Below are 13,036 nucleotides of genomic sequence, written 5' to 3'. Positions count from 1 at the left end.
GAGCAATAATAATTTAAACTGAACATGAAAACTTTATTCCATTTTTTTGCAAGTGTCTCTGTACATTTAAGCTAACAATGGCCTAATATTAAAAGATCATTCCAAAAAAACCCAAGTTGTATTTTTAAAATTTATTTCCTTATTAATTTTGAAGAGATTATGGTTCTTTCTTTGTTTTAGTTGGTGACTGAAATCCTTGCCCTGCTGAATTCAATGGAAGTTTTACTGTTGATTTCCATGGGACCTGGATATCCTTTTAAATGTTAAAATAACTCATTACCTTTCAGGTTTTGGTGACTTTTCTTTCCCCTTTGCATGTTACTTAGGATGGAGACTGACAATGATTGGTCAGTTGCACTTTTGATTCTAAACAATTTCACACACATTTACACAATAAGACCCCTTTAGGGCTACAAACATTTTCAAGGGATTAAAAAAAGGCTAGGAAATTTTTTTACTTAGTTTAAGATGTCATGGAAACTCATACTTTAAAAATTAAATTTAAATTCCAAGTAAAAATTGACCTCAGCTGTCTCCTTGAAAAAAATTCCTTTCTGGGGTAAGTGTCCTTGTTGGTCCAGTTATTTTCTCTATGAGAAATAATTCTGTCTTGTCTCAGCTAAACTGCTGAAAAGTCAAGAAAGATCAAAGAAATCTAAATAATATTAATCTAAGGTTCTTAGAATTGCTTCTTTTCACACACACACACACACACACGCACACGCGTAGACACACACACTTATGTACTCTCTGTAACTTACAAGTGAGGCTTAGGCCAAAATTAAGTGCATTTTTTGCAAAGCTCTGTTTAAACCACACCATTTCATTTCAGTGGAGTAATGCAATACAATTTGTTGTCATATTGAGCAAGTAAAAGACTAATGAGACACACAGGTCATTAGAGATATAGCACACTCTGAAGTCCTAGGCAATCTCTCCAGCCTGATTTTGCTTCTTGAAACTGCTTCACTCTTTTCAAATCCCAATCTGAAAACTGTTTGACAGCTTTGAAGATTGCTTATGGAGACACTTTTGAGGTTTACAGAAAGTATGTGGTAACAGTATCATGCTTGAAATTCCTAGTGCTTTCATGCGACCCACATAAGTGTTCCTCATTTCTTCCTGTAGTGATTATAGGCTCCTTTTTCATGGCTCTGTTGAATTAAGCACCAAAACTGCTCATTAATAGCATGGGGCCATATGTTGCCCTCACTAAACAACACAGTGGGGAGCAAAGGAGTACAAATACCAGGGTAATGAAGCCAGAGCATGCATGCCAAGGGGAAAAAGAGAGGGCATGCCAACTTCCATGACAAGATCAGCAATAGAAACTCCATTGGACAATGGTCAATGGCAAATATAGTGCAAATATGATTATGATGAAGAATTAAATACCCAGGGGAATATTGACTTCTTATGGTATGACCTTCCCTAGCAAGAGTCAAACCAACACAGCTAAGGCAGCAAGGTTGGCTTTGTCTCTCCTTCTGACTGACATTCATACTAGGCAACACGAATTAACAGCATCACCAATTGTGTTGCCAGTGCTGGGAAGGGTTTTGATGATACTTTTTATGGGGCATGTTTTTGACCAAGAAAGTCTGAGGTTTAGGAAAATGGGATGACCAGGCTATGCAGTACCTCTTCTGCAAGCGTTTCCCTTTTCTTCCAAAAGAAACACGGAATTTCTTACTTTGAAAGCCCAGAGAACATTAAACTAGGTAAGCATTTTTCCTTTGCAAATGCTACATATGCAAAAGATTATTGCTTTTTTGTAACAGTCAAAAAACATTTAAAAAACCTTTTAATCTTCAGGGTTATTTGGTTTTGATTTATTGGGTAGATTTTATGTGAATATTTATCTTTCAATGCATAATCTAATATTGTAAATTAGATTATTATTATTAATAGTAATAATGAGAAAACAGTAACATGTCCAATGAAAATATACGTATACTTGTATACAGTTCTTCTACCTTCTAGTAAGCTTTCTTCCTAATGTCTGTTTAATTTTTTCTGTTTTATGCTAGAATACAAGTAGTACAGAAGAGCCTTATGTCATTAAGTAAAATGTCAAGGGCTTTTTGAAACAGTGAAGATTTAGGCTTTTTTTATCATAGCTAAATAATTAGCATTTACTGCTTAAATGTCTAATCTAAATCATTAAATAACTCACTTTGAAACCTTGTACTTATTATTTCCAAGTTTTTATTGTCTTTAGTACAGACTAATGGAGATGTAGGGCCCATATTTCTCAAAAAAAAATGGTTTTATATTGTATATACAGTACCCTATTAAAGCTATCTAAATTGTTTTTTCTAATAAACTAGATTAAAATCTAGTCCATTGTATTATGATGCTTCCAACAGAAACAGTTTTCTTATTTATTTTTATTTTCCTTTGGATTAAAATTTGTCAGAAAATGGATTTTCATCCAAAAATCAATTCAGTATTATTAAAAATGTTCTAAATTTGGAGAAAACTTAAAAATTCTGCATTTTTGAAAGTTTTCTGTTGTTTCTTGAATCACTATCTTTCAGTAGAAGGATTTCTTTCTTAAGGGTAATTGATTTTGTAGTACAAAAGAAAAAAAAGTTTTTTATAGAACAATCTGTGTACAGAAAATATGGCCATTGACAGACTGTACAGAGGCAGATTGATTTGTACAAGATTTGTACTCTTCTATACATCAAGGGCGCTTTGTCAAAATTTATATTGGCTTTAGTAATTTAGATACCCTTGGTTATGTCCCCTAATGTTATATTCATGAACTGAGATATAGACTAGAAATTCTTCTTAGGATAGTCAGATAGCATAGATTCTACACAGCAACAAAGATGGATGCAGATTTCTATTTCAATGCCAATCTAGCCTCCACAGGAGTTTTGGAGGATGTTAAACATATTTCACAGTAACTCACTGTACTGCATTCTGCAAAATCTGTAATTAGAGGATTCAAACAGTAATCTAGAGAAAATGTTTTTTTTTCCTTAGAGATCCTCCAAAGACATTACAGAGATTTTAAATTTTTCTTTTTTTTTTACCTCTTTTAATATCACAAATACCAGTAAGATGGCAAAGAACAGCCTGAATGCTTCAGTCAGAGGAAAGGGATATTCCAGAGCCCATCACAATCTATTAGCAGATCAGAATATTTATGTCGATGACTCTTCCGTGATAAATGCTCTCCCACTCAAAGATACAAGCACAGATTTCTAGGACAATACAACCTGGAAAATCATACTTAGATACAACGCTGTTGAAAGATTTTTTTGTGATGCAATGTTCTTCGAAGTGGTACAAAGCATGCTGTCTGAGATCATATGTAAGATGCATGAAGATGCCTTGCACTGAGAGAAGGGTTTTGTTACAGGCTTCTCACAAAGATGCTGTGATCTTGTGAGAAAGCAAAGGCACGCTATTCTGGAACAATTAGTACTAACAACTAGCTAAGCCTCTGAGCTTAGTTTCAACATTTCTTGTCTAACTGCACTGTCTTCCTGAGAGATTACCGTGCCATGTCAGAGAGCATAACATGGGGGGACAATCAGAAAGGAGAGTCCTTCTCAGGTGAATGGGGAAATGGAGGAAGCTAAAAGCACGTGAGCTGAGCAAAAAGCATCAAGTGTCCTGAGAGAGAGATTCACAGAGAATCAATGTACACTGCAGTGCAGTATTAGGATGTCAGTGGATAACAAGATATAAGAAAGCTAGAGTTAGAAGAGGTGGAGAAGATTACAGTCAGGGAAGAAGCATAATACAATCAAAGCTCAGAGAGCCATGGAGAACGGATCTGTTCAAACTACAGCCAGCACCAGCGTCCTCTCTAGGTGGCAGCATCAGAGTAACAGCCAAGCTGAGAGCACTGCTTCCAGGTCCTTATGAGAGCTCCAGAAAAAAATAAGACAAAGAATTTAAAATTAGTTATTTTACTTCATGGTAAAAAACAAGATTACCAAGCTTGGAATACAAATAGAAGTTAAGTATCAAGGTCCTTCTCTTCACAAATTCTCTTTCTCTCTTTCTCTTGTTTATTGTTATGGGATGTTTTGTTTTGTTTTGTTTTCTGTTCTGTTCTGTTCTGTTATCTTCTGTCGGTGACCTGAAACTTCGGACTCTTCAATGATCTTTGAGTGTAGGATCTCAAGACAGGAGTGCTTTTTGAAAAGGGTCAAATCACTGTGAAATACGCGAGCAATGATCTGTTCTTTTCCCTTCTGACTGGATGGGTATAAAGCATTTTGGTTTCTGCCCAGGAGACATCTGAAAAGTTCAATTCACATGCACGCGCTTCAATACAATTTATTGCATACTCCTAGAATATACTGAACAAAGTGGGATTGTCTTCCATAATCACCTCTTTTCCAAAAGATTTACTGTGGAGGTGAAGGAAGCAAAAATGGCAATGACAAGGCGAGAAAGGTTGAGATTTAATACATAGTAACAATATGCTGTTTTTCTAAGACCTCACGAATTCAGCAGAGCATAATTTCTACTGGGCATTGGATGCTGTCCAGGAAAAGCTTTATCTTTGAAAGTATCAAATCATCTAAAAATGTTAGAGACATCTGGCACATAGACGGCCACAGTTTTCATCTTTTCAGAAATCAAGAATGGACCAAGATTACCTAAGAAGGCCGTGGTGAAACAGGACAATAGCAAAAATATCTCAACCTAGAAAAAGAGCAAAATCTTTTTGGCTTTTACCAGCGGCATGGTTTTGTATCTGGTGTCTGAATATCACTGAGTTGGAAAGCCTAGGGACTAAATAGATTGGTTTCATAAATTATCTGTGTGACAACTGTTCTGTAACTTCCTACGGTTTTACGTTTTTTCAGAGCTGATTGCTTCTGTCAAAGGCTGGGCCAGTCCTTCCATGTTATATAAAGTACATTTCTCAATTAACAAATACTTGTACTTGTTCCATATTCTGAGAACTTATTATACTATCTTCAGCTATATTTATGATAAGAAGAATCTTTTGTTTCAATCTGTCCCCTCACCTGATCAGAGAGGTTTACTGAGGTACCCGCCACAAAGTTACGCAAGCATTAAGAATTTACAGACAGCTGTCTCTTCAACTGCCTCAGAGATTTGAAAATCTCTGCCTACTTCTCTCTTTCCCTTCTGACATTGTGCCAAATATTCCTATAAATTACTTAACTATTTTCCCCAGGGCTGAAATAAAGCTTCAGGGTCTAAGGTTCCTAAAGGTATATTTTCTGCGGCATATTTTCTCGCATGTGGAAACCACACAATAGCACAATATAACAGCTTTTAAAAGCAGCATTTTGCAAATCATTCTTCCTTCTTCATTTCCTCCAACACTCTTGCATGAACAGCATTGTATCCTAGTGACTGGCCTTGAGCCTTAAAGGGAGTTTAGTTGTATGATTCCGAGCAGATAATCTGCCCCCCAATTTGTTTGCCAAATGGGTGTCTAATTTACATTCACAATTACCTCAATTGCATGCATAAATGAGCTAATGAAACACACAAATGAGTAACTGGCCATAAATAGTAATTTTCATGTGCGATTGAAGTAATTGCATGCTCCTCATGATTTTGAAAATCAAGAACTTAATGTTAATTTTATGCTAGTTCATGTTGTATAACAGTTATATTTAAAGATTAAGTTTATCGCTCAGCAAATGCAGCAGTCTTTTTCTATTATGTCTTTTTTTCATTATGGCTAATTGGTGAATAACAGTGTCTAACACTGCAGGAACTTCTTTTTGCTGATAAGCACGGTTCAAACATTTCCTTAAAATAAGCAGGACTGCAAATCTATTTCTATACTATATTTTATCCCAATAACCACAGTTTTATACTTCTTTAAACAGTGTGTTTATAAAGAAATATTCATTTGAGGTAAAAGAGATTTTGGGGAAAGAGATAATAAGTCATGTAACTATTTTTATCCAAACGTTCCGATTCACTATAATCACATTACAGAAATATCTAATTAACTTAACTCTTTGTTTTAGTCACAGGTTCTGTCAAAATCTAACTCTCATTTTCTGTTTCCAAATGTAGGCAAATCTTATAGCTCTTGTTACTTATTCTGCTGCCATCCCATCTGTTTTTCTCTTAGATTGCAATTGCTTTCTGGATAACATAGAACTAAGACCTCTCTGAGAGAGATTAGCAAGAGCCATAGTGTGACTGAATGAGTCCGAAGCATTATATGAAAACTGGGGGACTATATATATACTATATATATAATTACCTGAAAAGACTCACGTGTTTTGTACTATTAAATTTTATATTGTAGAGACCAAGAATGTATATTGCAGTAGTAGTTGAAGTCATTGGACATAGTTCATTTTAAAATTAAAATGCATATTTCAACTATTTTACTGATATGATTAGACTGTAAACAATATAATTCAATTGCAAGAATTACGTTTTAATCTTCTGAAGGCAAGATCTGGCTTCATATTTTTCTTTCAGTGGTTTTAACAATAGGAATAAGGTTGATAAACGCAGAGCCAGAAATATTATGTTCATTATTGCAGATAATACAGAGAAATATGACTGAATAACAATAGCTGAAAGATTAATCCAAAGTATATTAAGAGGATAATGTTGATTATGTTTACAGTTAGATGACAATTCATGGCTGAACACCATCCAAAGCATTTTACAGATTGAGTCTCGATCCTGTAATCTATTTCACTCAGGAAATCCTCTGAGCCATCTGTGGGACTACTATAAGGAATATTTATGTCTTGTCATGCAAATATGATTGTACCTTTCATGTCCCAAGCCTAATCATTTGATCAGTTTTGCAATACAGGTTACATTTATAAACAAAATCCATTAGAACAGAGAGTCAAGTTAATGAGTAGAAGCCAATAAAGGAAGAAAAAACTCAAACTTGCCTTCAATAGCTGCTGGTTTCTTTCTTGGACTATGCTCTAGAAGAAGACGAGGTGGTGCCATTTCTTTATGTCCTGCACATAAGTATACAGGTTAAGAAGCATAGAAAGTGTATTCAGTAACAGGCTGAGTAGATTCACGGGGAGGCTGAGATCCCTTCAGAATTGTTCATGTTTAAAATATTATACTGTGCATAAAATCTATTACCTTCCAGACACCATAGGAAGGAAATGTATTTCTCAACAAATAAAGTAATTTATTTTTAAGAGATAAATTTTAAATCAATGAAGTTCAAGTGACTCAAGCATGTGCGGAAATGCTTCCAGTTCTATTTTTCTTCATTAGACTAAAAAACTCCGAAGAATAATACTGTGATAATAAGGTTACATATTCATGATACCTCTTCTACAGTAAAAGCTTATTTTCTTCTGTCAAACAAATGATCTTCCGTTGTTCCCTCAAGTCCACTTATTATGAACTTCATGAAACACCAGTAAAAATTATTATGTTTCTTATCCTTAAGGATTATTCTTAATTAGCCAATACTAACCAGGTCATGCACTGTAAACACTGACAAGGTTCTGATTCCAGCTGCTGACTGAAACACCTCTACTCTCTCAGTGTTGAACTATACTCTCAGAGTATTGAACTGGGACTTTCTGTACTGTCTTAGCTGATATGCAGATACCATACTTTATCCAAAATATTTTTCACTTAATTTCCCCAAAGATTCACAAACAGTTCTATTGCACTCTTATATTACTCGTGCTTCTTTTCTGGTTGTAACACCTGTTTTCAGTCTCCTTGTTTCCTTTTAATTTCTTTCTCTGACATTTATGCTCAGTAGCTATCATGTCATTGTCATTTGGAAAGCACAATTTGTTGTGAGCTGTGAAATAAAATTAAGTAGTTAAATATAATATTGATTCAGTCATATGCACCAGCATGTATTCACTGCACCGGAGTCCACATGCAATCAGGCTGTTAAATCTCTGCTCCAGCTCCACATCAGAAACTCAAAGCCATGCCTCATGCTTGGTGATACACTCAGAAGAGAAATTAAGATCCTAATGAGCCTTGGAAACTGCACCATCATACTTATCCCTCTCCTTTTACAAAAGTATGTATACTCCTGAGGAACGCATGAGAAAAATATCATCTTGAAGACCGCAGTGAAATTTGAGCACCACAATCTTAATGTTATTGCGTTTCGTCAGCATACGTACGATTGCAGGCAAATAATTTACAAGCATGTAGTTAAGTTCATCCGTCAATTTGTATAAAATATCACACATTGGAGCTGCTCAAACTTGACTCACATGCCTGAACCACTGACAAAGTGTTGACACATTGACAAAATCAATACATTGAAGGCACCCTGCAACAAATGGTAAAAACCTTGGATTTTACGTGTATTTCCTGTCTTGGCAATAGTCACAACTGGGTATTTACCAATATCATCATAGAATGACTCTAGCCTTAAAATGAATGGTAGGCAAACTTCACGAATCCAGATGTCTAGCCATGACTTTCCAAACACTTCTTGTCTTAAAAAAAAAAATCATCTGGAAATTGAAAACTAAGCTAACTAGATGCTGAGTACCATTTGTTGTCAACTAGAATAGAAATGTTATACCCAAAACCTCTGTCAAGATACAGAAACTTCATTCATTGAATTCCTAGTTCAGAATGAAAACAAAAACAGTATGAAAACTAATGGAGAAAGGTAAATAATTTTATTCTTTCTGCTAGCTTTGGTTAAATTCCTAGACTAAAATTCAGTTCTTTTTTTTTCTTTTCTTTGTTTTTGCCTAAACTAGATCCTCTATTCCTAGATGGAAAAAGTGATAAATTTTATAACTTGAACTAATTGTTTTGTGTGAAAGATGATAAAGGGCAGTGGCTCAGAACATTGAGTAGACCAGTAATGAAGAAGGATAGTCAATAATTTGAACTGCAGTGTGGTATCTACTGTGTGAGGCAGTGATCTAACACCTCTAGGTCAAAGTATAGGCTGGCCCCATTATCCTCCTGTTCTTTGCTGTAGCAGCAGTTTTCTAATGATTACACTAGTGTTAGTTAGTATAATGCCAGTGCGATACCACTTATCGCTAATGACTTGTCGAGTTCTATTTTATAGTTTTACAAGTTTTAAGCAAATCATTTATTTCATGCAAATTGACCACATGATCCAATACGAGAGTGTTTTAAGCACCAAAAGCTTAAGCTTCACAGATCAAAAACTTTCCCTTAGGCCAGAATGTTTGTTCTGAGCAGGTTCCCATCCACTCTGATAAAAAGCTTCTTTAATGTTTCCATGTGTTATTAAATGTCTCTCTATTCACTTTGATGGGAATGCAAAGGACAGTAGCTGAATAAATATTTTATCCATTCTTTTGATGAAATATGTTAAAGGGGATATCCTAAGTCAAATTTCTTTTCTCTCCCTTTTTCTTTCCTCTGTAAGTTATAAAGCACAAGTGGCTTTCTGCAGTACAGAGAACTCATAAATAAATGAGGAATTGGTCTCAGCAGATCAGACCATTAGGATTAATGGTGTCTACTATCTTGACTCCAGCAGTGGCCAGTTGGACACATATCCATGATGTAAATGAGAGGAAGGCAGGATGTTTTTAATGATCCCAGTGGACAATCAGATTAGTCCATGAATCATGAGAAGTCATTATCCAGATTGCCACTATTACTATTGGACATACAGTTATCTCGCTGCTTTAAAAACACAGTCATAGAAGAGCACTGAAATGTAATGTCTGCATATTTATTTGCTTCTCATTTCAAATGTAGACTTTATTTTTCTTGTACGAGATAAGCTGAAAAGGTTCATTTGACTCGATTTTGTGGTTTTGTTTTTGTTTTTTATTAGAGTTTGATTGCTCCAAAAGATGTAATTGAGAACACAGAAATGTGCATACATTTCTATGCCTAATCTGTCCATGCAGTTGTGCTACAGATACCTCCTTCATATGAGAAACCGTAAACAGTTATCTGACAACAAATTACAGCCGATGGAAACTGAAATAGTGAAATGTTTTGACTTTAAGCTCATGGGAATGTGCTCACCAGGAGAAAGAGTGTCATATTAAGATATGAGTAGCTTCCTCCACTGCCTGAAAGGAAAGAAATATGCTGCAAAGATGAGTAGAAGGCTTAAGACACTACATGGTAACATGAAAACTTCATTGAAAATAAGCTGCAGTCCTCAAGCTCTGTGAAACTTCTGTCATCAGTGTTTATTAAATCACTTGATATGTCATGAAGAAATTAATTCTGACTTGGTTTATGAATATTTTAGATTTTATATTACATGATAAGGAATACAAGACAAACTTTAATTACCTTACTTTTCTCAATCTAAGAAGTGTCTTTCGACATGTGTCAAAAATGTCATGTCTGAGTATAGAGGATAAATTGATTTCTTATGATAACAGTATATCATGTGGGTTTTCTTTCTTCCCTGATCTGCCCAGTTCAATTTGTCTGCAGTGACCTTAATTGACATAAAGTCTCTAAATTTATCTTTCTAAATCAAAACATCATAGGATAAAATAAAATACTTCTAAAATTATTCTAAAATTATTACTATTATTAAACAACTAAAGGTATTGTAGATGGCTGAATATTCCTATTTGATACGGGGAGAAATAATGCTGCCACAGAAAGCAATAGGTGCAAACTGTTCCTATGAATGCGCACTTCCTCACATCCATGTACCGGTTATCTGAACTCCAGGAATCCTACAATCCAACAGCACCAACACTTTGCTACAGTGTCTCTCAAACAGAGCAGCAAAATGTCTTCAGATAAATCTCGTTTTGCCCAGATGTGACATCTTTCCCTAATGATAGTAGAAATAATTGAAATAAAGTAAGTGTGCTCTTTGCAGAGTCATTTATTATGAAAAGTAAATTCAAATAAAATGTTTCAAGAAGTTTGGAACAAGACATGGATCAGCAGAATGAGGTAAGACTGCCAAATATAATTTTAGAGGATTGAAATCTTAATGGAGTCCCGTCGTTCTGTCCAGGCTTCCAATTTTGACATGTAAGTTCCTTGAAGTTAAAGATGCGCCTCTCCCTTGTTATCAGTCGTTACTTTTCAGACATTAGACTGTGTTTATTCTGAGGAAGGGTTTCTCTGCTTAGTACGTGCACGTGAAGAACTATGAGAAAACTCTTTTTCATTAAGAAAGAATAGCTGAGGATCAAGAGATGAGACTGTGTAACTGTTTTGAACAATGCAAATGCCCATTTTGCAGAAGGAATTAATCGAAATACAGGTGCCCTAAATAGAAAATCTTGTGAAAGAATACATCATAACACGATGGGTTTATGTACACTAGTAAATGAAATGGTGCCTGGGAATGTTACTGGGCTCTGAAATTCAGGCATACATATCCTGCAATATTTTTTTGAATAGCCACTAACAGTTTTGACCTGTACCAAGTAACAATTCCTTGGCTCAGTTCAGGAGTTAGCAAGGGCCAGGGACCACTCCCAATAGACAGCTTGGATGCCAGTGACCTGGTTTGACCTTGAGCAAGTGTAATGGATGCGGATCACTCTATGACAGAAGGAATCACGTTCGGAGATCAGTTGAGTATGATTTATGAATCTAGCTGTGGCCCACAAGTCTTAAAAGTGATAACAAAATTATGTAAAATGTAAAAAAAATAGTTTAAACAGGGTTTTTATGACCTATGTGGAACTCAATTTTTGACAGTAGCAGATGGAATTAATGGATAATAAAATGAGGTTTTTAAGGAGATCTATCCTAATAACCAACATATATTTTGCTTTTTTCAATTACACTCAGGATCTGGCTCTTTATTAAATGGATAATTGCTCAACATACAGTAAAAATCTCATTTTGCATGAGGTTGATATTACCTAAGGAAAAGCACTGTTACAGTATATGCAGCGATTACCAGTAGCAATACAATCCTTTGAATTTTCATATTCTCTTACACTGGTTATCAGTTACTATGATGATGCCTAAGAAAAGAAGAAAAGGAGAGATTACACAGATAATGTCCAATCTATTTGTAGGTTCTACTTGGGTTTAAAATGCATTAAAAATACTACAGATAATATTGGAGCTCTACATATTATCTAACATGTGTAAAGCATGTTACTGAAACATGCTCCTTCAACACACAGAAATCAAAATCAAGCCTATTATTAACACCCTAACAGCCTTGGGAGGCCATCCATCTACTGCAGAAGCAGTTGGTTAATCGTAAAAGTGTAGGAAGGATGGATACAGACTGATAATCTAAATGATTTTTATAACGGAATAGGGGGAAGGATTGAATTTCCCTTCTCAAGGCACCAAGGAAAAAGTAGCAGGAACTTGATAGTCTTCTGTTTTTAATGAGTGGAGATTTTCATTCATCCTTTGTTTTTGATGATGCATTCTTATTCATGTTTATATACATTTATACCTATATAATATATACTACATATCTGTGCATGCATGAGAACGTGTGTACATATGCATGCGCATATATACACAAATACATATAGACATTTATTTAGTGATGCTTCTAAACAGAAAATGCTTTCTCTAGCCCTACCTGATTTGGTAACTGAACAGGTGTGATATTCCATTGGTGTAGATTCCTGGAGATTGTGTGAACTTCAGTGAGTCACTCAGCCACCAAACCCAATTAAAGTCACAGCTGGGAGTTTATTTGATGTATTTTTCTTTTCCTGTGAGTTTGTATCTCACACAATGCAAGTGTGCACAATAAGTGTACAAATTAGGCAGACAAGAGAGGCATGGGTAGAACTATACGTGGAGTTTTTTTGGCTGCTTTAACCTACAGCTGATGCGATTGATTCCAATCAGTAATTTGTGCAACGCACCATAGCTGCACGACAGAGTCATGCAGTGAAATCCATTTACAACAATATATCTGTTGAGATTCTTTTCCAGAGGTTTTTACCACATTAAGGCTCCAGAATCCCTCTTTATCTCAATCCATATCTTGTGAAAGCTGTTCTAATTTTTGTGTTCAAAAGATTGAATTCATTAAGGAGTTAAAAGTTTTAACAGTTTCATCATTACACATTAAGAAGTCACACAGCCTTTCCTAATATTAAAAGAATATTGAACTGAAGAAATTAGAATTGAA

At 35.1% G+C, this 13,036-nt stretch overlaps 1 protein-coding gene across 1 annotated transcript in view; it reads right to left on the bottom strand.

Moving 5' to 3' along the window:
* TRDN (triadin) overlaps positions 1-13,036 on the bottom strand; it is a 205,717-nt gene that overhangs the window by 129,888 nt on the left and 62,793 nt on the right. Inside the window, exon 12 of the mRNA XM_086632103.1 lies at positions 6,885-6,956. Within this exon, the coding sequence (XP_086488229.1) occupies positions 6,885-6,956 (72 nt within the window). The remainder of the gene's footprint in view (positions 1-6,884; positions 6,957-13,036) is intronic.

The sequence above is a fragment of the Tauraco erythrolophus genome, chromosome 2 (genome assembly GCF_009769465.1).
Source record: "Tauraco erythrolophus isolate bTauEry1 chromosome 2, bTauEry1.pri, whole genome shotgun sequence".
Taxonomy (NCBI): Eukaryota; Metazoa; Chordata; class Aves; order Musophagiformes; family Musophagidae; genus Tauraco; species Tauraco erythrolophus.
Note: the sequence above shows the minus strand (reverse complement) of the source record. Positions and strands in the feature narration are given on the sequence as shown.